This window comes from Myxocyprinus asiaticus, chromosome 42 (assembly GCF_019703515.2).
Source record: "Myxocyprinus asiaticus isolate MX2 ecotype Aquarium Trade chromosome 42, UBuf_Myxa_2, whole genome shotgun sequence".
In the NCBI taxonomy this organism is placed as follows: Eukaryota; Metazoa; Chordata; class Actinopteri; order Cypriniformes; family Catostomidae; genus Myxocyprinus; species Myxocyprinus asiaticus.
This window is the reverse complement of record NC_059385.1, coordinates 6,955,080-6,982,987: the sequence shown is the minus strand read 5'-3', so window position 1 is coordinate 6,982,987 and position 27,908 is coordinate 6,955,080. Positions and strand designations below refer to the sequence as shown.

Genomic DNA, 27,908 nt, shown 5'->3' with positions numbered 1-27,908 from the left:
AATGCGTTACAATGCAAGTTTGCTTAATTTTAATTGACAGTTGACACCGCTCATAATTATTTGTTCATTGTTTGCATTACTTTGATTTCATCCTGTTACTTAAATTTTTTTTGTGGTGCACACATTAATGCATTTTAAGTAAAACTAAAAATGTCAGAAATATGACATTTTTGGAGAAAAAGCTATTTATCTTAATACGCTGTTGTTGTTGAGCCAACAAATCATTTTTTTTCAGTGTTGATTATTAGATATATTGGTGGTTGAATGCTTATAAAAGAAAACAATTTCCGCTACACTTGGATGAATAATTTACTTTGTTTGATTGTTTAAAAAAAAAAAAAAAAATTCTGATTGTACTTATCCGGAAAAAAAACCCTATTGTTCAGTCCGACAGTAATGATTACGCAAAGTTTGACAGGCTGAAGGATGAATGATAGATGTCAATTCAAATAGGCTATTTGATTTATTCAGTGCTAGGGAGCGTGCAATTAATATCGTCGATTTAAACACCATACTTGCAAATCGAGTATAATAAATAAATAAAAATGTAAGTGCATAAGCATCTGTGTTGAGAATTAAACAAAGACACTAAAGACGAATTATTGCTGCTTTACAAGCTCTGCGTGTTTAGGAACAAAATCGCATAATGCTTTTTTTTTATTATTTATTTATTTATTTTTTTTAATACCACAATTAGAAATGTACACAAATGTCAACAACATGACAACACTAAATCATTTTAAAAAAGAGTATGGAAATGCTCACCTGTTGCTGCGGAGACATGAAATACTTGTGTTTTAACCCACTCTTCTGATGCGCGTAGGCTGTGTTGTAGATCTCCGGTTGCGCGCCGCCAAGAGCAGTGCGCAACTGTCACTTATTGTAAATAAGTGTATTTATAATTGTAGACTATATATATATAAGTGTATGTAGCCTATATCTCATAGTCACTTCATAAAGCGTAACACAGTAAATTAGTAAATGAACTGGCAATGTGCCCGCGCGCGACAGTAGAGTCCACTAGTGCGGTGCGCGTGTTGTAAAATATGGTCTTTGGAGCATGACCGACGTCACCGTCTCCAAGTTTGCAATAACGTGATTTCTGTGTAGCCTACATCTGGTATATATATTTACTGGGTACCTTATAAACAATTAATACGTCCTTTAATTACCAAAGAAAAAAGGTGTCTCGAGACGCGTTTTTAACAGGTGAGATCTATCTATCTGTCTGTCTGTCTGTCTGTCATAAATCTGTTTACTTAAAGCAAATAAACTGCAGGAAATACAAACCTTTGCAATCAGTAGCCTAATTTTACCACACTGTGGCAGTAGAGGAGGAAAATACACAAAGTGAAACACACACACACACACACACACACACACACACACACACACACACAAGGGGGAAAAGCTAAGGGGCAGAGAAGAGTGTGTTAAAACGTTGACCGTTTTTCCAAAAACTACACGTCACTCCCCTTTCCTATTCAAGAAAAGCCATCATTTGCACACAGAGCCAGACAACAGCGGCCCAAATAAAAAGATCTTACAAAGTTTTCAAAATAACCCAAGTGACTGTCAACACATCTTTGGGGCCAGCACATCTACAGTAGAAGCCTGGCATGCATATGTGGCAACGACACAGCTGTATAAGTGTTATTTGAGCGTGAGAGCTTGGACTCCTGGTTCAGACTGGTCTAACTGAAGCTCCTCAGGATATGGGATCTGACTGCAGCTCTTGGATTCTGCCACAGACATGCCTTCCCATTCTCTGAGGCCAGACCTGCTCCAACCTAGATGGATTTGAGAGAGAAGAGGCTGCTGAAGAAATCATCTCCACCAAATTTGGATGTCTTTCTTTAAGACTTGGTTCAGAAGTTCCATTGACTTGCATAAGGTTGCAACTGCATCTACAAAACTGGAATAATGTCCATCGGCTGGCGTGGGATTGCCAAGCTACTAATAGGGTTGTGTGTGGTGCTTTTCCTGAGGGTCGTCAGCTGTGCTGGACAGAGCTATGAACGCTGGGAAGCTGGTTCCTCGTGCTATGGAGGGTTTGACCTATACTTTGTGCTGGACAAGTGAGTTGGTCTCATTTTGATGAGCATTGCAAGTGTCTTTAGGCATTATGATGACACATGAGAATGATGGTAGCTTGAAGAAGAGGCAGCTTTAAGACTTGAAGGCTCAGCTGTGTCATTTGAGTTTCCGGTTAGAGGACCAAAGGTCAGGGTGTCAATTATAGCTATTGAGTCTCCAAAGAGACTCATCAGCCAGTGATCAAAGCTTTATAAAAGCATCATAACAATCCTCCATGCTCTTGTTTTGGCAAATCATGCACAAAATATGAGGTTTTGAATATACCTGTACACCTAGTCTTATATATTCACTGGCAGGTCTATCAGTAATCTGAAGATCTTTAAAAGTTTATAATTTACATTTATGTGCATGCTACATGGCAAAGGTCTAAGAGCCACTCTCCAAAATCCCAGAGTATGAATTTCAACTCAGCGCCTTTGGCTTTGCATCTGCTCTTGCATCATCACAGCAATATAAAGGAAAGCATGAGCACATAAAGACAAGGTCAAAGTCATTATTGCATCTGCCACTTTTGCAGTACATACTGTAAATATATAGACTAGTCTGTATAATTTGCTTCATATACTGACAAAATTCTTAAACAACCGCACTGCATAAAAAGTCTTGTATTGCATCTTTCATTAGCTAGGTTGATGCATATGCAACCATTTACCATAAAAATAGTTACTACAAAGACAACAACCCATTTCCATATATAGCCTAGCAACAGACAAAAAGAAAGCAAGGAGCTAGAATCTCAACCTGCACTTGCGCATGACATGAAATGGTCTTTAAAAGGTCTTCTAAAGGTCTTAGAAAGTCTTTGATACAGAAAATATGAAAAGATCTATCAAAGTCAGTGATGGTTTTTATGATGTTTTGGGTGTAAAATGATAATTCTACTTTTCCTTATCCTTTGTCTTGCTTTAAAGGGGATTGCTTTATTTTGAATGGGTTTGCATACTTATTATTCAATATATTCAGTTGTAGAACAAATACTGCAGCATGAGTTCATTTTACGGCCCTTACTTCAAAAGAAACCCCAGAAGATTTTATGTGGCCATCATAAGGGCAAGGTGAAGGTATCAGAATGAAATGTTCAGGAATGTCCTGAACCTTTTCACCAGCAGGGCCGGATATTCCAAAACCTAAGAGCTCTATTGCCACAAGAGGCTCATATCTGAACACAAATGATATGTGGAAGAGAAAGAGGGGGGGAGGGGGGTTAGAGAAAGAAAATGCAATTGTTTGGTCCTGCCAATTCTATTCTTCATGTGATTTGCATTTAAAAGCAAAGATAAACTTGGGGGGGAAACTATGCAGTGTGTCATGAATTTAGAGTGCATTGGCCAAATTTAATATGCATGCAACTCTTTGGATTTGATTTTTGGCAGTGAAATAAAACAATGTCTTCATTGTGCAGGACAGCTGCCTGGATTTTTGAAAAGTGTTTTGAATGATGGTCATAAGTTCTTATCTGATGAGGTCATAGAAAAGACTTGGCTCACAACGCAAGTTTCTTTTTCCTGCTGAAAGCATTACGCTGCAGTGTACAGGCACTGTTCTGATATGAAGCTGTGTGGTCTCTGTGCTATCAAAAATCTGCCCTTTTCAACTGTAATTCTTCTCAAAATATTACTCAGCTAATGGACAGTGTGTCCCGGAAGGATATTAATTTCCTAATTTCTCCTAATAATCTTTATACACATACACCGATCAGCCACAACAATAAAACCACCTGCCTAATATTGTGTAGATCCCCCTCGTACCAAAACTGCGCCAACCCGCATCTCAGAATAGCATTTTGAGATGCTATTCTTCTCACCCCAGTTGTACAGAGCGGTTATCTGAGTTACCGTAGACTTGGTCAGTTCTTACCAGTCTGGCCATTCTCTGTTGACCTCTCTCATCAACAAGGCATTTCCGTCCACAGAACTGCCGCTGACTGGATGTTTTTTGTTTTTGGCACCATTCAGAGGAAATTCTAGAGACTGTTGTGTGTGAAAATCCCAGGAGATCAGCAGTTACAGAAATACTCAAACCAGCCCTTCTGGCACCAACAATCATCCATGCGATTATCTAATCAGCCAATCTTGTGGCAGCAGTGCAGTGCATAAAATCATGCAGATACGGGTCAGGAGCTTCAGTTAATGTTCACATCAACCATCAGAATTTGGACCGTGGCATGATTGTTGGTGCCAGACGGGCTGATTTAAATATTGCCAACTCATCGAGTTTTCATGAGACTTTGTTGCTGTATCACTTAGAACATTGCCTGCATCCAGTATTTATGTACAGTCAAGAAATTTCAAATAAATTAGATTTAAAATAGAATGTCTTCTACATTTGAAATCCATCTATTGTCTAAGTCTACATTATGAAAACAAAATGTGTATCAACATCTGTTGAATTTATCAAGACTGAATTAGCAGCACGGGTGTTGGTGGGGGTGGATATGCGCAGAGGAAAGTTTATACTGGCTTTGGACGGGTGCAACATCTCTTACGTAAGCCTAACATTCTTTTTGGATTTGTCTTCACCGCAATTGCCTGGCCAGATGAGCTATTACACAAGCTCAGCCATTAAAGAAGACCACTAAACAAAGAGTCAATGACTAGCTGCTTTAATATCATTTTCTGTGTCAGAAACTGCTTTTTAAGAATGCTGTGGACAGGGAAATGTTGCCATACCTCAAAAACCAGACAAATTTCTACTGAATCTTGAGATAATCCTTAACTAGACTGTCAGTGGTGTTTAATTTTGCTGTGAAAATCCATCACAACACAGGAGCAGCCTAAATCCTTATGTGTATTCAAGTCATCATGTTAAATTTTTTCTTTTCGCAAAAGAGATTCTAGTTTCTTTCCAAATGGGGTCTGTATGTTACTGTGACAATAATCATAAAAGTCACACCTTTGGCCATTAGAGCATTGATGCAGATCTTATTTTCTCTGAGAGGTCATGTAGAATGTCAAGGTGTCTCGAATCAATGCTCTCTACTTCAGTGACAGTATGGTGCAAGGTGTTTTTAACAAGACAGTTGAAGACTGCATTCAACTGTTGCACTGCCTGAAAACAAAATCCATCCAAAATATTCTTTTGAATTCCTAAACTTCTTAAATCCATGTTGAAGTTTAATATATCAAACTAAAGCTCAAAGAAAACAAATGTAGAAGATGTTGCATTTATTGTTTTGTACAGTCCTAATACTGATTGCTTGGCTGAGTCCAATCTATATTGTTTTTGATTGAATTCATAATCTCTCTTCATTCTCAGGTCTGGAAGTGTACAGCACCACTGGAATGAGATCTACTACTTTGTTGATCACCTTGCCCACAAGTTCATCAGGTAATTCTTTCAGACCCTCAGATCCTGGTGTAGTTATTATCACTATCACTAGTATAGAACATTGTCATCATATGAGATACAGAAAGATGCAGCTATGCAACCCACAGTTTTAGGAAGCAGATCTGTATTATGTGGTTAAAATTAAAAGTGAAACAATTGAGCTGAGAAGTTAAATTTTCATGGACTGTACCAGCTCTACTTTTAAGAGATTTTTGCGTTGGACTACCAAAAAGATCCAAAAGGTATAATAAAAGGGCTGCACAGCCAGTTTAAGGGATAAAGAATCATGACAGCTTTTATGCACAGGAATAGTAGGCTAAAAATGCAAATCCTAGTAGACCCTATTAATGTCACCTAGGTGGAGCAAATGAAAAAACAAAACATCTTATATATTACTCTTTCATTCTCCAGCCCCCAGCTCCGCATGTCCTTCATAGTGTTCTCAACAGAGGGGAGGATCCTCATGAAACTGACGGAAGACAGGCAAGATTTATTAGCACATGCTGTGATTTAATACACCCAACATCTCTGGCTGAAAAGCTTTCGATTACTTTCTACCTGCTGTCAGTCTGTGAGCTTCATTTGAATCTTATGTTGGTCAATCAAACCAAGAAAAGCTGTCTTGACCCTGCTGAAAATACCAGCTAAGATAAGTATGCCTAGTAATTTCCAAACCGATCCAGGCTTAGCCACAAAATAAGTGTGAATAGTTTTGATAATTTGGTTTTGGACTAATTTGATTAGAAATGTTTGAGTTTATATTGATATCTCTTACTTTTGATAGTAGGCTTTGACATCTTGCCAAATCTGAGCACAATTTTAAACATCGAAACCCTAGATTAATAGGGTCTTTTGTGTTTGTGTCTAGGAGAAACAATCTCTTCTGTGATTGTTCTTCCCTATGGGCAGCTGGTATTTTCAGTGGGGCATCTGGGTATGAAAAATACTCATATTTTGATGTTGATGGTTAAGTTATTAATCAGCATTAAATATCAATATTTCCACAAGGTATGCTGAAAGATACATACAGTTGTGCTCAAAAGTTTGCATAACCTTGGAGAATTGGTAATATATGTACCATTTTTAAAGAAAACTTGAGTGAGCAGGCAAAACACATTTCTTTTATTTCTTATGGGATTCATATTCAACTGTAGGTTATAACAGAATGGCACAATCATAAAACAAAACATGCCAACAAAGAAAAAACTGAAATGACCCCCGTTCAAAAGTCTGCTTACCCTTAGTTCTTAATACTGTGTATTGCCCCCTTTAGCATCAATGACAGTGTGCAGTCTTTTGTACTAGTTGTCTATGAGGCCCCAAATTCTTGCAGGTGGTATAGCTGCCCATTCATCTTGGCAAAATGCCTCCAGGTCATGCAAAGTCTGGTCGTCTTGCATGAACTGCATGTTTGAGATCTCCCCAGAGTGTCTTGATGATATTAAGGCGTGTCAAGGTGTTGTCGGGCATATTGTAACCGGGCTTTTTTGTGGCATTGCCGCAGTAAAGGCTTTTTTCTGGCAACTCGACCATGCAGCTCATTTTTGTTCAAGTATCGTCGTATTTTGCTCCTTGAAACAACCACACCGTCTTTTTCCAGAGCAGCCTGTATTTCTCCTGAGGTTACCAGTGGGTTTTTCTTTGTATCCCGAACAATTCTTCTGGCAGTTGTGGCTGAAATCTTTCTTGGTCTACCTGACCTTGGCTTGGTATCAAGAGATCCCCGAGTTTTCCACTTATTAATAAGTGATTGAACAGTACTGACTGGCATTTTCAAGGCTTTGGATATCTTTTTATATCCTTTTCCATCTTTATACATTTCCATTACCTTGTTACGCAGGTCTTTTGACAGTTCTTTTCTGCTTCCCATGGCTCAGTATCTAGCCTGCTCAGTGCATCCACGTGAGAGCTAACAAACTCATTGACTATTTATACACAGACACTAATTGCAATTTAAAATGCCACAGGTGTGAGAAATTAACCTTTAATTGCCATTTAAACCTGTGTGTGTCACCTTGTGTGTCTGTAACAAGGCCAAACATTCAAGGGTATGTAAACTTTTGATCAGGGCCATTTGAGTGATTTCTGTTATCATTATGATTTAAAAAGGAGCCAAACAACTATGCGATAATAAATGGCTTCATATGATCACTAACCTTAAATAAAAGACCAAAATTTCAAATTTCTGCCAGTGTATGCAAACTTTTGAGCACAACTGTATATAATGTGTAAAGTATCCAGAATATCCTTAGGCATAACCTCACTCTGCACAAGATTTATGCCACACTTAAATATGGGCAACTGGTGTTCAGTGGTCTGTTCTATGGTCTTTAATGTGTATGATCAGGGACCAGATCCGTGCTGGGCTGGAGGAACTTCAGCGAGTGCTACCAGGGGGAGATACCTTCATGCACAAAGGTTTTCAGAGGGTAAGAAGTCATTTTGGCTATTGCTTTCAGTGTGGCTGTGGCAACATTTATGCAAAATGATATTACATGGTTGATTGCACATTTGAGAAGAATATAGCTGCATGCCAAGCTCCAAAAAGGGGCGGAAGCTCCAAACCGCCAGTAAAGATATACAGAGCCACTAACCTAACCCCTTCCCTAACCCTAACCGTAAGTGGAAGTGTTGCCCCTTTTTTGAGCTGGGTCAACCCCCATCTGGAGTAACCCCACACCCCTCTGGAGTGACCCCACCTTCTTTTGGAGATTCAGCTACCATTAGGAGATCTCCGCAAGTAGGTGTAGCTGAAGGCCAGAGACCTCCAAATGGGGCGGGATCTCCAAAAGAGGGCAGGGTTACTCCAAATTCTGACACCTTTGGATCACATGTCGATTCGTGTACTCTTCAGGACACATTCCCTGGTCCTTTGCATCGCAGGTGCAACACTCAAACAGTTGAGTTACCGCACAATGTTAACTGCACTTGAACAAGCTTGTAAATGTAGTTGATTATGTAATGCAAAAGTGTTTAGATGTCATAAGATAGCATTGTGTAAGGAAGTGGGTGAAAAGTAAGTGTTTATGAACAGATCCCCAGAGGGCAATTAATTGTGCTACAGTGAATTGCCCACTGGGGACAATAAATGTGAAAGTTGAAGTTGGTAAAATTGGAAACCAGGAAACTGCCGCGATATATACAATGAGCCATGTAAAAGTCATTTAGCAAAAATGTGATTCTGTGAGACCAGGTGGTCCACAGGTACGCAAGACCAAATGCACTGTTCATTGTAACTAATATTTATGTGGTTTTCTAGGCAAGCGAGCAGATCTACTATGGAACAGGAGATGGTATGTGGGTGAGAATTCAATCAAATGTGTCTGGTTATATTGAGTTGATATTGAGAAAACAAAATTCAGAAATTTACCAGATTGATTTTAAGACCTTTTGGCCACAAGGAAGATCACGTTTATTCTTAGATGTTTTTTTTTTTATCATTGAGATGATTCTTAACGGTATTAGTCTCTGTGGACTTCTGACTTGCATACTTTCTCTCTGTCTCTGTTAGGATACCGCACAGCGAGTGTTATCATCGCTTTGACAGATGGAGAACTGCGCGAGAATGAATTTGACTTGGCAGCCAGAGAGGTGAGATCTTGTAACTTAGATCCTGTGATTGAACTGAAATTTTCCAGTTCTTTCTCCCCTGTTGGTGGAAAAAAAAATATTTAGCACATACGATGAAAGGGATCCTAAAAGGGATTTTTATTTTCTCTACCTAATTTCTTGTAACCTTTTAAAACAGAAATCATACAAGCTGTCCTGTAGTGAGTTGGCACTCTTAACCCTCTTTGTTTTTGTCTGTCTCTCTTACTATCTAGATCTCTATTTGCATAATCTGATATTTAACAAGATAGTATATGCGCAGTTTTGAACCTCTTTGATATGTGTTCAAATGGCAGGCTGGCCGCTCACGTCAGCTGGGAGCTTCAGTCTACTGTGTTGGAGTAAAGGACTTCAATGAAACCCAGGTGAGGTGACACCTGCCCAGGGGTCAAAATGATTCATCCTCTCATTATGTGCATGTCACCACAATCAGCTGTTTGTGGGAAAACAACATCTTTTTCTTTCAGTAATCGAAATTTCTCATTCTTTCACAGTTGGCGACAATAGCCGACAGTAAAGACCACGTCTTTCCGGTGAATGATGGTTTTGAAGCACTACAAGGAGTCATTGATTCAGTGAGTGGATGGAACAGAATTGGACTTGGTGACAGTCGCTCTTAAACCTATATATTGATGATGGGTTGTTGTGATATATTACGGAAATGAAATTTACCGACACTTCTGGGTGTCTCTACCAATAATGAAAATAGATGAAGTCATCTATCAAATATAAACTTGGCTTTTCTTGCCACAGATTCTGAAGAGATCCTGTATAGAGATCCTTGCGGTGGAGCCCTCAACTATTTGTGCAGGAGGTAAACTATCATTAGATAAGAAGCTAAGATGCAGTTTTCCTTGTTCGTCCTTCATTAAGTAGCCTACATTAAGGCAGTGGTTTTTTAAGTCTCGGGGCTGTTCACAAAGGATGCAAAAACAGAGAGACACTGTGTAGAAGAATAAAATAGAATGCAAATGTTTTGAGACATGCTTTTAAAAGTTGAACTTAATTGAAAAATGCATAGCTTTGTGGCACAAGACATTGAAAAAGCAGCTTCTTTGTCTAGTAGAAAAGTCAGTTCTGGATTTTTTGCTTTAATTGAAGTGCTTTCTGAAAATGTTTTGGATATTACTCTTAATTTTCACTATAGAAATGAATGGGTAACCAGGATTTGTTTTTTTCACCATGCTAAATGACTTTGCTAAACCAGCCTAAACTAGTTTGCTTGTCTGGTCTGGTCTGGTTTGCTGGTTTTCGATGGTTTTCAGGCACTTGAAATCCAGGTTGGCCAGGCTGGGAGACCAGCTAGACCAACTTAAACAAGCAATCCAATTTTAAACTGTTTTATTTACCTTTTATTATTATTCATTTTCTGTTCCCTTTGGGAAAAAACTGCAAAATGGCATCCAACTGCTGAACAAAATCATACATAAGAGTTTTCGGCAGGCAAATTTGACACTTTGACATACCATGGGGAGTGATCCCCTCTTTGAGCGTATCGCCACCTAAATGTGATACAATAGACGTCCTGTAAAGGCAGTGGGAAGAAATCATTGCTGGTACTCCCCATCATGGGGTCCCCCCTAAGCATTTTGCCATCTGACTGGTTGGAGATGTCTGGGACACCCTGAGCGTTTCGCCAGACCAGTATCCTATACTGGCATTAAAAAGCTGCTCACTTTGAGCAATGCAGGTCGTTTACATTTCAACCAAAATACAGGATTGTCATTTGGCAATCGTAACATACATCAGTGGACAAAACACACTCAATCCTTTATATTTAAGCAGAAAGAGTTCTTTCGTTGGAAGCCAGACCATTATTACTTCAGTAATACCTCTCCACAATCTCTCTCTCTCTCTGTCTCAGAATCCTTTGAGGTGGTGGTTAGAGGGAATGGATTTCTTCATGCTCGTGATGTGAACAGAATCCTCTGCAGCTTCCGCATCAATAACACCCTCACCGTCAGTAAGTGAAAACAGCACAAAACCGATTCCTTTTCCTTTCATCACCAACTGTGAGCCGCTGATTAATGGTCAAAACTCTGTTAGCACAAGATGCTAACAATGACAACGGCTGTGTCTCGCTGGAAGGATGCGTCCTCCGGAGGTCACATTTGTCGGCTGCATACGTCATCGAGGCTGTCTCATTTCAGAAAAGCGAGTAGGACACTTCGAATGCAGCCTTCTAATGCGACCTTCTTTCATGGGAATTCAGAGGATGCATGAGGTGTATCCTTCGTGGGCACTCATAACCCACAATACTTTGCTTCAACGGAAATGTCTAAACAAAATTACGCCAATTTGCCCGTAAACATGATGTTCAAATGCAAGTAATGTTAATTCCAAAGTTGAAGTACAGATGGGTGCAGAGTACATAATATGTATAATTATATTAATATATAAGTAAAATAAAGAATTACACAAAGTACACTTGTAAAATCTATTTTCTTTTCTCTTTACATCATTATAACTCTCCTAAAATGTACCTCATACATTCCCTTCTAGAGGGACTTTGTTCCCTTCTCACTCAAAGTGCTCCCTTCCGGTTCTCGTTCAAACGAGGCTTGTTTAAAGGAGGACACTCGATATACTGCAGCCTTCAAAGGACACGTCCTACCTAGCATACAGTCTTCCAAACGAGACACAGCCAACCGCTACATTCATTAAGCAACAAAATTGTTAGATTGCTGAAATGTTCATTGTTGCAAACATTATTAGGTTGACTGTAGTGGAAATCGATAGGCATATCTATTTCAGGCCCATTATTACTGGACTAATACTAGATTCCTTTGCTAAACTTGCCAGTGTATGTATATTAAAGATTCCTCAGAGTTGTCTCTGAACATGTGACAGTATTGTTTTTGTAACACTGAAGAAGCCAATTGAATTCAAATGTCAGTATGGCTGTTGCGTTATTTAGAATGGGACGTGAGCTTGCATGCCGCTTGAGAAAGGTTGGCCGCAGCACTTGTAAATCACAAGACTTGCGACTTCAATGCAAACCACATGTGCACAAACACACATTCACACTCCATAAACGAACAGCGAACACACCATGGAGAAAAAAATTACCAAGAATTTTAATACTAAGAAATTATAGATGTTATTGATTTGAATTTTGTTTATAATTGATATGTCTTGTTTGATTTTAAACGTGGTTAGACTATAATGTCATGCAACTATTCGAAGGTTTTTATTTGTAACTACAGCCCCCTTTATCACATATGGGTGAACGTATTAATTATGTTAGGTTATAGCACTAAATTATACTCCCCATCATATGATTCCAGAATAACTATTAGAATGGATAAATAATAAATTGGTTCGACGCACAGAGCTGAAAAGCTGGATTTATCTTGGGAGTGATTGGGGAGAAAATGGTATTCTGTGGTGTTCATACACGTCCTGATGATTTCTGAGCTTGCATCTTCCCTTCGCTTTCAGCTGCTGTTTTACTTAGAGAATATCAGATGGCATTAGGGAATGCAGGGCCCTTCTCACCAGTGTGTGTGTGAGTATGTGTGCATCAAAGCCAGAGTAAATAGGCTTTGGAGTCAAAAAATTTCCACTTGAATCTTTTTCATTTGGAAAAATGACAAGAGAAATGAAAAATCTTGCCCTTCAGTTTCAGTCTAAATCTGAATGTCAAGGATATGCAAAAAAGTTTTGGTTAAATGGAAATTTGTGTTGCATTTCCAAGTTTCTGTGCATGCTATCATACGACTAAAATGTGCTAACTGCTGCTACTTTTTTAATTATGGAACAACTGTCTTTCATCTCATCTGTAGTCTTGGTAAATGAATATGGATTTGGAGAAAGATGCAGAAAAATGTATTATTATTAATAATAACATACTACCATAATAACTTACCAACATACTGTTATTCTAAAGGCTTTGTTTTTTTCAAAATCACTAAACCTAGACAAAAATGATCAACTGTTACTCCTCCTAGAGCTTTCAAGCTACATCCACCAAACTTGGCACAGACCTTCAGACTTTTCTGACTAACTGCTGTGTCCCAAATGACACATTATTCACTATGCACTTACAAAATATACTATGCACTCAGCCATGTAGTGTTGGAATTTTCAAAGTGAAGTATCGTCCCAAATGGAACACTTAACGTTTTTTTGCTACATGGAAGCATTCGCCTTTTAACAGCAGACAGAAGTGACGTTTCAAGTGCACGTGATGTGTTGCCGCTAGCTTTAGCGCTTTAGCCAACCTCAGTTCAGCACTTGTATCTTAAACAACGTACATATTCACACAGCTTGGGGTAATGGTAAAGCATTCAACTCACATTTGTAAAGTTGTGAAGTTTTGCTAGCTGCTACATTCTTCATTATTTACAACTGTTTTTCAGACCAGCAGCGCAGCCAGGTAACTCCGCCCCTTCTGCTATGTACGGCAAGCCACGAACACTGAGTGCATGAAGTGTCCAACATTCCACACTACGTTTTGACGGTTGAAAAAGTGCATCATCCGGGTACTTAAAGTACACTGCGTTTTCAGTATTAACATACTACTCACACTAATTTACACTACAAAATGGCATAGAATAGTGCAGAAGTGTGCGGTTTAGGACGCATCTCATGTCTTTTCCAACTGATTGGAATTACAGTTTTCAAACACAGCGGACAATCAAAACTCTGAAAAAACCTATAGACTTGCATTGACGGAAAGTTCAAATGGGCCAACGCTATTCAATCTCTAACTGTCAAACAATTCAAATGTAAACAAACCCACACAATGCTACAAAGCTTGCTTAATACAAAACTTACTGTAATGTCTGTATAATCATCAAACTTTAAACTTTTAAAACTAGTCTAACTTTAAGACAAGGCTTTGTTTCAGATTGCCAAATTATAGGCTGAGCTGCTATAAAATTATCCACAAATGCATAAATGAAACTGAATCGCTGATATCAATTCTAAATGAAGTATCCACATATCATCAAATGTTTCTTCTTTTCCTGTTTTGTCATTGTTAGTGAAGAGGCCGCTTGTCGTCGAGGACACCTACCTGCTCTGCCCAGCGCCTGTACTGCAGGAGGAGGGAACGTAAGTGTGGAAACTTTGTCTCCAACAGAAGTAAATAAATCCTGAATGGAAAGAGAACACACACAAGCCAAGAACCAAATTAAAACACAGGGCAGAAATATGCCCATCTGCTGCTCACAGTCACACTTCAGATAGTTATCACTTTTATTCCTGGAACTATGGCACCTTCAAATGAATAGTTCACCAAAAATATATTTTCTTTCATCATTTACACACCCTTTGTCACTCCAAACCTATTTGATTTACTTTTTTCTGTGGAACACAAAATGATACATTTTTAAGAACACACTAGCCCCTTTTTTCTTTATTAAAAAAGTGACTAAAAAGTACTAAAAGACTCATGCTGTATGTTCCAAGTCTTCTGAAGATATACGCTATTAGCTTTGTGTGATGAAAAGACCAAAATTTAAATCATTATTCACTGAAAAGCTTTCCCTCTGCCATAGCTCTCATATCAAACATGGTGCCATTTACGATAATGTAAAAAACGTTCCATTTTTGTAGTCCATATGACTTTTGTAGACAATTTTAGAGATTCAGCGGAGGGGAAGATTTTCAATAAATTAAGAACAAAATTTTGTTCTGTTTGTCACACAAAGCTATCGTCTGGCTTCAGAAGACTGAAGTCCTATGGACTACTTTTATGGTGCTTTTTCGACATTTTGGACCTCAACAGGCCCATTTACTTTTAGTATCTAAAAATGTGTGGCCAGTACATTCTTGAACGTGGAAGAAACAAAGTCATCCAGGTTTGGAGCGACATGAGAGTAAGTAATTCAATTTTGGGGTAAATTATCCCTTTAATGAAAGTGTTCGTCAATCTTTGGGTTAGTCTTTTTTGAGAATTTGACTATTTGAAACAAAAACGAGTCAGCCAGTGTTGTCTTTCTCTTTCTCTCGCCCATAGGTCTGCCTCTCTCCATGTCAGTATGAACAACGGCCTGAGTTTTATTTCCAGTTCTGTGACCATCACGACTGTCAGCTGTGTGAGTACAGTAACCCTGCAGGGCAGCAGTGCCAAGCCCAGTACCATTGTTACACTGGGCAAAGCCACTCCCAGTACCGCTACACTGGGCAGTACCTCTAGTTCAGCACCATCTTCAGTCTGCCCTCTGAACACAGTCAGTATATTCTGTCCTACTTGCCCTCTCTAAAATCTAACTTTCCTCTGGTGGGGTGCCGTACCTAGAGCAAACTGGTAGATCGCAGCTGTTTTTGCTGTGAGGCAGCCCATTGCAGATACCAAAAGCATACTAACTGATTGAAGATGGTTGTTGAGATGTGAGAGCAGCAAATAATTTGTGAACGAGATAAGTGTTGTTATTCCCATATGGGTGAATCTCACAAAAACATGCTAGTTCACATTTCACCCCAATATCAAAAGAACAAAATGAGAAATGATATCTTGCATAGAAATGAAGCTCTCTCTTTTTTTTCTTTGACCATTAAGCATTTCTGTATTGTAACATTATTTATCTGAGGATTAAGCACTGCCCACCACCCCAAAATCTCTGTAGCCTTATTGTAATGAAAAAAAAAATCTCATTCTCATTACTAATGCAATAAATAACTTAAATACATTTGTTGATTTTTTTTTATAAAATTGAAATATATAAATCTTTAAAAAAAAAAAGAACAAATTTGTGAGTGATGTACTCAATCTAGGCTTCATTTTCTTTATGCAAAATATAATTTCTTATTTTGTTCTTTTGATTTTGGGGTGAAATGTGTCCTGGACATTCATAAGTTTAAAAAGATACACTAAAACCTAGAATCTTTTTTTAAATGAGTTCCTGGCATAGTAGTCATTTATAATTGAGATTAAGATGGTGTTTAAAAACTTCATTGCTGGAACCAATCTTTGCAAGATTCTTTCCCTAAACCACATGACACCGCAAATGCTTCAGTGGAATCCCATCCAGAAGGGTTTGAGTGCGGCATCAGGATAATTATACAGTGTTTACTGTATATTCTTTGGAGCATAAAACTCCCTTGTGTCTGTGTCTCTGATCTGTCCTTCAGACTGATGGAACGTTCTTGGCCATCGCACTGTTGATACTGCTGTTCCTGATCACAATGGCGATACTCTGGTGGTTTTGGCCTCTCTGTTGCACTATAGTAAGTCTTGAACTGCAGCCCCTCGCATGTCCTTTTCCTTTCAGAAATTACCCCAACCAGTGACCAATGAAAACCTGGCTTAAATAACAGCTTAAAGCAGCCTAAGGTGGTTAGCTGGTCTGTTTTGATGGATTTAGAGGTGTTTTGGGCAAAAGGCAGTTGGGTCAGCTGGTCAAGTTGGGAGACCAGTAGCTTGGAGAGGCTGGGAGAACAACTAGACCAGTTGAAGACCAGCTTGGTCAGGCTGAGAAACCAGCTAGATCATCTTAAAACCAGATAACTCCAGCAAACCACCTGTGGCTGTGGGGGGGTCTGCAGATAAGTGGTTTTCAGTAATATCTTCTCTGAAATGCAAATTGCAGCTTGATATTCTGAGCCATGGGAAAAAGGGTAGAATTAATAAAATTACATTTATATATAACTAATTTCCATTCCTTCAACGATGATACCTACCGCATAAAGGACTGTAAAAACAATTTATTCTCACTCTCATCACAACAGATTGTCCATGAGCCGCCACCACCCGTGATGGAATACAGTTCGGTGAGAATTGCTTTTGTTTAGTCTTTCTTCCATGCTTCCCGATTCTTGAACCGTACCAAGATCATATAGCATTGTCAGAACTTGGAGTCCAGTCTGAAAACACGAAATGGAAGAACATGTTGTCCGTTGATCCCCTCATAAACCTAAATCACAGGGTTTGAAAGTACAGTAAGGCTTGATTTACATATTGTTATTCTATCTAGTAACATTAAAATAAAAGTTCATCAAAAATTACAATAATTTAATCATTTTCTCACCCTAATGTCATTCCAAATCCATTTGATTTTCTATCTTCTGTGGAAGGGAGTCATCTGACAAAATGTCTAGGCTGCTCTTTTCTTAAGAATCAAAGTGGATAGTAACTGGGGCTGTCAAAATGGCATCCAAATGTGGTGTCTAGAGAATAACAACTTAAATTTAATGTAGACATTCAATGCTATGCCTCGGTTTCTCAGTAGGAGCCACAGTGTGCGTTTGTTCCTGTCATTAAACATTTTTTCACAAACAAGAGGGTTTTGCTCATGATACGACTACTGAGATTTGTTCCAGACATTTGCTCTGCAAAGTTTTCACAGATGTGGCCACTGATGCCAAACTGATAATGACAAAAGACAGATGTGATTTTATGGTTTAAGGTTGTGAATTTTATCTGAAAATTCGCCCAGTAATGTTGACAAATTTGAATGATTTTCTCCTTTTTTGCCCCTTTTTTGACTACGAGAAATATAAAAATCTGGAGACAACACGTAAAAAAAACAAAAACAGATTCACTATCAAGGAATAGTTGTGCTTTCTCTTCAAATTTATGAATTTAGAGAACAATTTTATTGTCCAGATTACATTTCAACCTGGACACGTTTTAGCTCTTCCTCTTTTCATGTCTCTAATTGCCTGACCCTTCAAAACAGGAAATTCCAGAAGCTTCAGGCAGGTCTTGCAGGGTCTGAGGTAACAGTCGGCAGTGGAAGTGCAAACTGATCCCTGATTCTTGGCCTCGGGACTCATCATTCCGATATTTATATAAACTTTTATCTCAGGATTGGTCTGTTCTCAATAATTGTTTTTTTTTTTTCTCTCTCCCAATTTGGAATGCCCAATTCCCAATGTGCTTTTTAAGTCCTCGTGGTCGCGTAGTGATTCGCCTCAGTCCAGGTGGCGGAGGACAAATCCCAGTTGCCTCCGCATCTGAGACCATCAAACCGCACATCTTATCACGTGGCTTGAGAGCGCGTTGCCACGGAGACATAGCGCGTGTGGAGGCTTCGTGACCCACCAAGAACGAACCACATTATAGCAACCACGAGGAGGTTACCCCATGTGACTCTACCCTCCCTAGTAACCAGGCCAATTTGGTTGCTTAGGAGACTTGGCTGGAGCCACTCAGCACACCCTGGGGTTCGAACTAGCGAACTAGCGAACTCCAGGGGTGGTAGCCAGTGTCTTTTACCACTGAGCTACACAGGCCCCCTGTTCTCAATTAATAAAAGTTGAGCACAAACAATTATAGTATGGAAGTCTTGCTGAGAGTTTCAAAACTGACACAAACCAACCCTTATTTTTTGAAGGAAAAATTGTGTCATACATGCAAGGATAATTATTTGATTATAATCATATTGCCAAGTGTATCTGTTTCTGCAGAAGGTCATTTGGTGTAATGCACACAAAACAATCAGTGTCTCTGGGTTCCTTTAGCCTCTGATCTCAAATGTTGCAGTCATACTGTGGGGAACATATGGAAACCCACTGTAAAACTGATTTCTTGTGAGCTATATAACTATGTAATCCATGACTGGGAGGTGTAAGATTATGTCATTTCCTGCCTGTGCAACAAAGGATCATCATTAGATCGCGATCGGTGTAGTCCCATTCCCGACTTAATGAGCCGGTTCTTTTTAATCTACAGTGGGAAACATGCATTGACCATTGGAGCCTGATTCCAAAATTAATAATTCTTATGAGCTGATTCTTTTGAATATACACCCCAAAACATACAGGCACAATGCTATTTTCTGAAGAAATTACTTTTATCTGCCGGTTCTTTTTAATAAATGAAAAACTTGTTTTATTTATTTTTTCAAGGTACTTTTTTCTTATGAATATACAGTTTCACTCAGAAATGCATCATTTTATGGAAGTAAAATAGGTGGAAAACACCCATGCATGTTGACTCTAATAAGACTCTGTCTCTGTCTACAGGATGAAGAGGAAGACGGTTACCCAAAGAAGAAGTGGCCGACAGTGGATGCCTCGTATTACGGTGGGAGAGGAGTTGGTGGCATTAAAAGGATGGAAGTAAGTGAAGGTGTTTTGGAACCAGAAGAATAGCTTCCATTCGCTCCGGTCTACAGCAATCGTGTGTGTGTGTGCTACAACTCCAGGTGCGCTGGGGAGATAAGGGGTCCACTGAGGAAGGAGCCAAACTAGAAAAGGCAAAGAATGCTCGGGTGAAGATGCCAGAGCAAGAGTTTGAGTTTCTGTCCACACCGACCCTAAACAACGGCATGAGGAAGCCCATCTTGCCTCAGAAGTGGTACTCACCAATCAAGGTAGATCTCAGGCTTCTTAACTAGCTTAACCAGCACAAATTCCTTGGCCGACCAGCTTTGCTGCTGAACTGCATTGCAAGACTGTTTGACCAACTACACCAGCACCAAACCAAACAACATGAACCAGTCTGGACCAGAATGGAAATTCATGCTGGTTTAAGCTGGCCAGGGAAGGCATTATAAAATGTACTGAATTAACAAAAAGAAACCCAGAAACTTACTTTACCCTCCATATCCCAGTTTCCTCAAAACATATTACATAACAGATATGGTTGACCCAATACTTGCTTACCATTTTGTCATTTGGTGGACATTGTCCACAGTGACGTGGTCAGTGTATGGAAGAACTTTCTCAATCTTCCAATAACAGAAGAAGTGGCGCTGTTGTGGTGGCCTCGGGCCGGTCCTGGAAAAGACTCATGCATTGTTTCATAATGTGCCTGTAAGCTGCAAGTGGAGGGTTAATTTAAACCAGACATTGAACTGAGCTGACCCAAGGGAGATGAGCTTTGCGGTGCTGGTCCCTTTCCCAACAAAACATACTCCTTTCCTCCTTCTCTTCCACCTTCTTTTCTCAGGAGTATTTCGGGTGATCGTCCTCATTGAGAGGCAGAAAAAAAACGGCAGATATATAGATTGTCAGATAAGATGAGGGGACAATTTAGATGAAGCTTCTGTGTATAATTTGCTTGACCCAGATTCTTCAAGAAATCTATTAGGTCCGCTGACTACCATGCCTGGAGTTGCGAATCCAGGGTGTGCTGAGTGACTCCAGCCAGGTCTCCTAAGCAACCAAATTGGCCCAGTTGCTAGGGAAGGTAGAGTCACATGGGGTAAACTCCTCGTGGTCGCGATTAGGGGTTCTTGCTCTCAATGGGACACATGGTAAGTTGTGCGTGAATCGCAGAGAGTAGCATGAGCCTCCACATGCTGTGAGTCTCTGCGGTGTCATGCACAGCGAGCCACGTGATAATATGCGTGGATTGACGGTCTCAGAAGTGGAGGCAACTGAGACTTGTCCTCCGCCACCCGGGTTGAGGTGAGTAAACGCACCACCACGAGGACCTACTAAGTATTGGGAATTGGGCATTCCAAATTGGGAGAAAAGGGGATAAAATAAATAAATAATAATAATAATAAAAAAATTAAAAAAATTAAAATCTATTAGGTCTCAATTCAAGCCAAATAACCTTTGAAGAAATTAAAGGAATTGTTCACCCAAAAAATTAAAATTGTCTCATTATTCACTTATCCTGATGCCATCCCAGATGTGTATGACTGTTTTTCATTAGCAGAACACAAATAAATATTTTTAGAAGAAGATAGAGCTCTGTCAGATCCTTATAATGCAAGTAAACGGGTGCCAGCACTTTATCCAAAAGTCACATTTAGCCAAAAGTAATCCATGCGACTCCAGTCAATCAGTGAATGTCTTCTTTAACAAATCGATAGGTTTATGTATAGAAAGTCGATAATTAAAAAATGTGACTTTTGGACCGTCAAAGTGCTGGCACCCATGTACTTGCATTATAAGGATGTGACAGAGCTCTGTCGTCTTCTAAAAATCTTCATTTGTGTTCAGTCAAACACATCTGGGATGGCATCAGAGTAAGTGAATAATGAGAGAATTTTCATTTTTGGGTGACCTATTACTTTAAGCAAGAGCTCATCCAGACCAATGGGAAGCAAATGTTTGCTAATAATTGTTTCCTAGGGGGCAAAAAGTTATTTCTTAGGGGGCACTTGTTGGTTTCAAGAAGTCAATTGATCAGTGGTAGATGGGGTGGTGTTTGAAAACAGTTATTATTTTTCCAGTTTTTTTTGTTTGTTTTTTGGTCTTTACTAGCCTTTGTGTATTTGGATCTTTCAGGGTAAATTGGATGCCCTGTGGGTGTGGCTTAGGAGAGGATATGACCGTGTATCCGTGATGAGGCCTCAACCTGGAGAAAAGGTGAGGAATATTTAATGTCACACAAAAACACAAATGATGCATAACGCAACAGTTGATTCCAAGTCTATGCAAATTCAACAAATTCAAAGACCCTATCAGCTTGCGCCCTGTAGAGTTTCATGCCTGAACTTAGTCATTATATAAAAATGTAACAATCTTATTTTTAGGGCTGTCAATTGATTTAAACTTTTAATCGAATTAAATATATGGTCTGCCAATTAATTAATCGAATTAATCACACAAATAAATATTCCCTAAAATAACAATATTTCAATATATAATAATAAAATAATTATATTTAAATAATAAAACGATATATTATAAATATAATAAGTCAGATAATAAAAATGCATTACATTGTTGTGGCAGACAGGAAAGCATTGAACAGACAATACTATAAATGAATTTAGAAGGCAGTTTCCATATTATTGAATATAAGCCTATCACTAGCCTACAGTCCACAGCGATCCATTTTGCATTTGCAATTGAATTCATCAATCTGTCTGAGATAGATTTATTAGAAGGGCTTTTCTAAGGATGCAGCAGTGTACACAAGTTTCAGGACACTTTTATAGACCTCACTTTGGTTGCGTCACGTCATAAACAGAGTTTTTAAGTCACTGTGTCAAGTTAAATGTAGTTTTAAACTTGAAAAACACATCTAGAGATCCTTGCATTTGAAATCGTGCTCCATCCAGCTGTGTTTGAACACATGAACGCGTCTCATCTTGTGTTGTTGATCACTACTCGCTAATGTCAACAAGCAAGTCTTTGTTCTGCTGTCCTGCTGTATGTTGAATTTATAGCTAGTGTTTCACTTACCTGCTGGAATCAGATTCCTCCTATAGTAGGAATATTCCTCATTACGGTCCGGCGACATGATTAAGTGCGTTAATTGTTTTAACGCGTTATTTTTTCTATAATTAATCACACTGAATTAATGCATTAAATCGACAGCACTACTTGGTCTTTTAACTTAGAAAACCACTATATTAAATTGGATTGAATATGTCTGTTTCCGTTTCCACATAGAGTAAAATAATGCATATAAAGCGTGCATCTTGGTTTCTTTCCGAATCTGTTCTCATTATACATGTTGTAGGCAGATTGTGAGGAACTCATGAAAAACACTTTGAGGTAGATTGAGGATGAAAGCAGAACAGCTGTTAGCAATAAGGCCAGTCAGAAACAGAGACAGAGTAGAAGGTACTCGAGACCCTGGTTCTCGTTCAGACCAATGGGACTCGTCTGCTAATATTGCTCCTACCTAAAGGAATGCTCCATAGTCTGCTGAAAGTATTAAGCACAGACGATAACTACCCTCCTCTTTCCCACAGAATGCAAAGAGGGGAGTTTTGGGGTGTCTAATCTGCTGTGGTAAATAAAAAAAGAAGGTTGGACAGATTTTGGATGGCCTTTTAAAACAAAAGCTATGGGACTGGTTTGGGTCTTCACAGGCAAACAAAAGCTTTTGTGGACTATATAAAGCAATATTTAACTGCACTAAACCAATCACAAAGGCTTCTGTGGAATATTTAACACAAAGCAGTGAATTGAACCCATCTGAACCCATCGTCTCATGAATGGTATCATTATAATTCACAGCTTTCGGGGCAAAAAAAAATCTTATGGAAAAAAAGACTGATTTCAAACAAGCAGAGACTCTTAAAGAGGTCATATAATGAGAACGCTTATTTTCATTGATCTTTTGAAACAAACAAATTTGAAGTACTATTTATGAATATTGTTCATTTCAGAACTCAAATCTTCCTCCCCAGTCCAAAACAGACTAAACATTTACATTTACATTTATTCATTTGGCAGACTTACAAAAGAGGAATACATTGTAAGTAAATCATCTTAGGAGACAGTGGTATGAAAAGTGGTGTATTACAAAGTTTCACTAGCATCAGAATAGTAGTATTCAAGACAGATTAAAGTGCAACAAGAATTGTTTTTTTTTTTATTTAGTGACCGGTTAAGTGCTCATGGAAAAGATCTGTTTTTAGCCATTTTTTGAAGACAGAAAGTGAGTCAGCTTCACAGATGGAGTTGGGAAGGTCATTCCACCAACGTGGTACAATGAAACCGAAAGTCCAGGAAAGTGTTTTGGTGCCTCTTTGTGTTGGTACAACAAGGCGCCGTTCCTTAGCCAACCGCAGGTTTCTGGTGGGAACGTAGCTCTGCAGAAATGATTATAAGTATGCTGGAGCAGACCCATTGCCAGCATCAGAGCCTTGAATTTGATACGTGCATTAACCGGCAGCCAGTGAAGAGAGACAAGGAGTGGTGTAACATGTGCTTTCTTTGGTTCTTTAAAGATCAGACATGCTGCTGATTTCTGAATCATTTGCAGGGGTCTAATTTCTCATGCAGGGAGGTGTGCAATGAGAGCGTTAAACAAATCTTATTGAAACTAAACTGCTCTTTCAGAGATCCTTGGATTCTGACATCAAAGCCCCTCGATATAAAATATTACATAGAGGGGCTCTGACGACATGTTAATAGTAAACCAGCGTGCAGCAAAGCTGAGACAGCAAATAATGCTGCTGCCGTCTAAAGGCACAGCAGCGAAACCGACTATTTAATTCTAAGGGTCAGAATGAGGGTGGAAAATGATCATAAGTAAAACAATTTAAAAAATGGCAACACTTTAGTAATGCATTAGGTATCAAGAACTAACAATGAACAATATTTTTACTGCATTTATTAATCTTGGTTAAAGGAATAGTTCACCCAAAAAAAGAAAATTCTCTAATTAATCACTTACCCTGAAGCCATTCCAGATGTGTATGACTGTCTTTTTTCAGCAGAACACAAATTAAGATTTTTAGAAAAATGTTGAAGCAAATCGATAGGTTGGTGTAAGAAACAAATTGATAATTAAAACGTTTTTAACTTTAAATCATTGCTTCCAGCCAGCGCTGGGATGCTCTTTCAAATGAACTAACTCTTGCGTGACATCCGTTCCTCTGTTGTACACAAAGTGCGTGCTTCCGATTTCTCGCGTGAACACGCCATAGCGCTTACGTCACCGATGCGTCAACTGCTGGCAGGAAGCGATTTTTTAAAGTTAAAGAAGTTTTAATTATCGATTTGTTTCTTACACCAACCTATCAAATTGCTTCAGAAGTCATTAATTAATCGACAGGAGTCATGTGGATTACTTTTATGCTGCCTACATGTGACTTTTGGACTGTCAAACAGCCAGCAGCCTGATGGCATCCGTTTACTTACATTATACAGTAAGGACCTACAGAGCTTAACATTTTTCAAAAAGTCTTCATTTGTGTTCTGTTGAAGAAAGACATCCATACACATCTGGGATGGCATCAAGGTAAGTGAATAATGAGAGAATTTTCATTTTTGGGTGAACAATTCCTTTATTGTGAATTTATGAATATTCAGTTATTCATGGTTAGTTCATGTTCATTCATAATACAACTTATCATTTTAAAAATGTATCAGTATTTGTTGAAATTAAAGCCAAAGTGTGTAATTTCTGTGCCACTAGCATCACCAAACAGAACTGCAAAAATAAGCATCGTTTTCAAACTCTTTTTCAAACACTTCCCCCGTGTACCATTAATCCAACAAGCATATAGTCAAGCGCCCCAGACTCACGCCACTGATCGATTTGACGGGTCACTTAAAACAACTAAGGAATTATTATAGCCCCAAAGAGACAAAAGCTTTGTCCGAATATGCATACTTCCCTACTATATAGTATGCCAAAAACATTATTCCAATGGAGTAGTATGTCCGAATTCTTGGTATACATAAAAGAGCAAGCGAGAAATACCTAGATGACCTACTTAAGTGTGCATCGACTGGACATTTTACTGTCCCATAATCAGTGTTTACAGTTTTTGAGGAAATCAACTTACACATACTAATCTGGGATAGGAGAAAGTATTTTGACAGTGGAAAAAGTTACACACTTCAGCTTTTTCTGTGTTCAAATATTTATGCTATCCCATCTTAATATGCAGAGACAACTACAAGTAAGCCATTAATATGTAAACTGTAAACACTGTTTCTGTGGCATCATTAAAATTCCTATGTTTAGTTTGAGCGACCCATCCAGCCCGACACAACAACATTGTCTCAAGCATTGGTGTGAGTTGGGGGCAGGACTATCTGTTTGTTCGATCAACGGAAGACAGGGGTGTAATTGGAAATCTGTCTTTGAAAAGATTAATAAAACCTGTAAAAGTACTGATCATTCTTAATAATATTACCCCTATAATAAATTACTTTTTTATATTCTCTGCTTTACAAAATGTTACCCTAAAATATATTTTACAGATGGACGTTTATATATTTTTTTTTGCTCTCTAGGGTCGATGTATGAAATTTACCCGTGTGAAATCATGCCCGCCCCCTCGATACCCACTCTTCAACAGTCCTTCGAGTCACATCTACAGCCTCCCCCATAGCAGATGCCCCCCTGTACCTCAGGGCACTTTGCCGCCCACCCCGCGCTGCTCCGCCCACTCGCCAACCACCACCCTGCCTCCTTTGCCTTCAACCCCACCTCCAGACTCCATTACCCCTCCCCCTTACACCCCACCTCCAACCAGGGCTCTGCCTTCAACCTGTCTGAGCATCAGTGTGACTCTACCTGCTTCACCGGCCACATCGCCACCATCATCATCCAACACCTTGCCACCACCTCCTCATGCTGCTCCGCCCGGACGAGCCCCACCCCCTTCTCGTCCACCACCACGCCCAGGCCTTGAAGTTCCAGACATTGTCTAAAGAAGAACCGCAGTCGTTCCACCGTGGAATGAGAAGATATAAACTTCTCTGCTGCAAGAAAGTTCAAGACCTGATTTGAAGAAAAAAATTGGCACAAAAACTGTTATGCTGGAGCAGAAATAAAAATTAAGAGGGCCTTGTATTGATTTAGTCATTTGGCATGTTCCGAAATTTGTCTAATTTAAATTACCTATGCCAACTTGTGTAACCAGGGATGTAGCAAGCATTATACCCCACTTTTTGGGAGATAATCATTGTATTTTAAAGATGAACTGTGTAATTTCTGTGCCACTAGTGAACATAATGTCTGTTTCCCAAACACTCTGGTTTTTCATTGTTCGGCGCCAATCTCAGGCCATTGGTTGAGCCAAAGTTGTTGCATCTGGCTTGGATACCCGAACAAGCAATGTTTAAAGAGCACAAGAGTTTAGTGGTAAGCGGTAATCCTATTATTGACCAACTGGGCAAATGTTACGTCATGTAATTAATATTCATAAGCAAAGCTGATAGGTTTTGTATTGTGTCCCACCACTTTTTGTTCTTACACTCCTGTGAATAATGTGTACAAAAAGTTTGAACAAATCCAGTTCTGTCACTGATACCACGCTAGCTATGCGTTTTCCAGCCATCAGAAAGAAGCAGCCTTTTAAATATTACTAACAACAATAACAGCTGCTGCTGGGAATTAACATATGGCAGTGTGGTACATTATCATGCATTAAAAGTAGCCATATGCTAATGCCAATTGGCTTCTTGTTAATAAAGAATGATTCTATAAATAACCAAGATTGTATCTTAATAAAATGCATCTTTAATAGCTTTGTGGATACATTTGAAGCCGCCTAAAGAGAAGCAGTAGTATACAGATCATATTTTACTTGAGAAATCAGGGTCAGTTTTTAACGCACGCTTTTAAGCAGTTATACTAAATAACATCTGAGCAATAAAACAATCAATTGACTTCCAGAATGTATCATTCAGAATAAGGTAACATGCACAAAACTGATACAATTGCAAAAGAAACTGTACCTTCCAAAACTCTGTACGCACCCTTAGTGCCTACATAGGTGGTTGCCTTCAAAGTGCTCCTCAATGTCAATGTGATCCTCAAATATGCATAAAAATACATAGTACAAACATATACTGGGTATAAAAATGCCATCTTAAATAAAAAAAAAAATTCACTGAGCTTGTCGTGATGCATTCTGGCATCATCTACTCTACAAAGGATAAATGCAATGATGTCTTAAATGTTTTGCACAAACAAAGTATCTTAGAAGGCAGCATAACTTTACTGCCTACTGTTTGCAATAGCCATTGTTTCAGGAGCACCTATGCTGACTTAAAATTCTGTCTAGGTAGGCAGCTCACACGGACTTGGAATGTAACTTATTTCACACCTGGAGCAGGGCCGTAGCTAATAGGGTGAAAGGTGGTACAGATTCTAGGGGGCCCACAACATATTTTAAACTATTTTTTAATATGAAAATTCCCGAGACCAATATACAGTCAAGGGCCCCAGAATTCCTTGCTACGGCCCTGCCTGGACTCACATGTTTTCATTACAATACAGTCGAAAGTTTCAGAAAGAATATAGACCTTTTTTTGTATATATGGATGCTTCCTAAAACAGCTGAGCTAATAGTACTGTATAGTAACAGATCAATAATAACGGAGTAAAAATTCATACATGTATAATTTTTAATTTAAATTGTCTCAGTTGTGTGTTTAAGGATATGGCAGTGCTATGATTTTGGCATTTTTACGTTTCCTTTTAACTTCAAAGAATTTTTGTGTTTTTGTGCTTGAGCATCAACAATTTCACTTGTTACAGATGTTCAATGTGTGTCTGGCTATTCTTTTAACGAAGAGCATGTTTTTACACGCTTCAATTAAAT

The 27,908-nt window shown here is 38.9% G+C and overlaps 1 protein-coding gene across 3 annotated transcripts; it reads left to right on the top strand.

Moving 5' to 3' along the window:
* The first annotated feature begins 1,506 nt into the window (after positions 1-1,506).
* LOC127432223 (anthrax toxin receptor 1-like) lies at positions 1,507-27,908 on the top strand. 3 transcript variants are annotated; one of them, XM_051683134.1, is made up of 18 exons: positions 1,507-2,078; positions 5,353-5,424; positions 5,836-5,907; positions 7,772-7,853; positions 8,684-8,717; positions 8,936-9,015; positions 9,330-9,398; positions 9,528-9,608; positions 9,787-9,847; positions 10,898-10,996; positions 14,022-14,091; positions 14,999-15,077; positions 16,114-16,209; positions 16,711-16,752; positions 18,949-19,044; positions 19,131-19,298; positions 21,169-21,249; positions 25,591-27,908. In XM_051683134.1, exons 1-18 carry the CDS (start codon positions 1,924-1,926, stop codon positions 26,008-26,010), a joined length of 1,857 nt encoding a protein of 618 aa, XP_051539094.1. In that variant the 5' UTR covers positions 1,507-1,923; the 3' UTR covers positions 26,011-27,908. The 3 variants fall into 3 exon arrangements, with proteins under 3 accessions (XP_051539094.1, XP_051539093.1, XP_051539095.1); XM_051683133.1 differs by having other exon boundaries at positions 14,999-15,212; XM_051683135.1 differs by lacking the exons at positions 1,507-2,078; positions 5,353-5,424; positions 5,836-5,907 and adding exons at positions 5,944-6,077; positions 6,293-6,358 and having other exon boundaries at positions 14,999-15,212.

What these genes read in the sequence shown, in the direction of transcription:
- LOC127432223 (XM_051683133.1), top strand. Translation starts at nt 1,924, where the DNA reads ATGTCCATCGGCTGGCGTGGGATTGCCAAGCTACTAATAGGGTTGTGT. An exon ending in CTATACTTTGTGCTGGACAA is followed by an intron (nt 2,079 to 5,352) that starts GTGAGTTGGTCT and finishes CTTCATTCTCAG; the next exon opens with GTCTGGAAGTGTACAGCACC. An exon ending in CTCAACTATTTGTGCAGGAG is followed by an intron (nt 9,848 to 10,897) that starts GTAAACTATCAT and finishes TCTCTGTCTCAG; the next exon opens with AATCCTTTGAGGTGGTGGTT.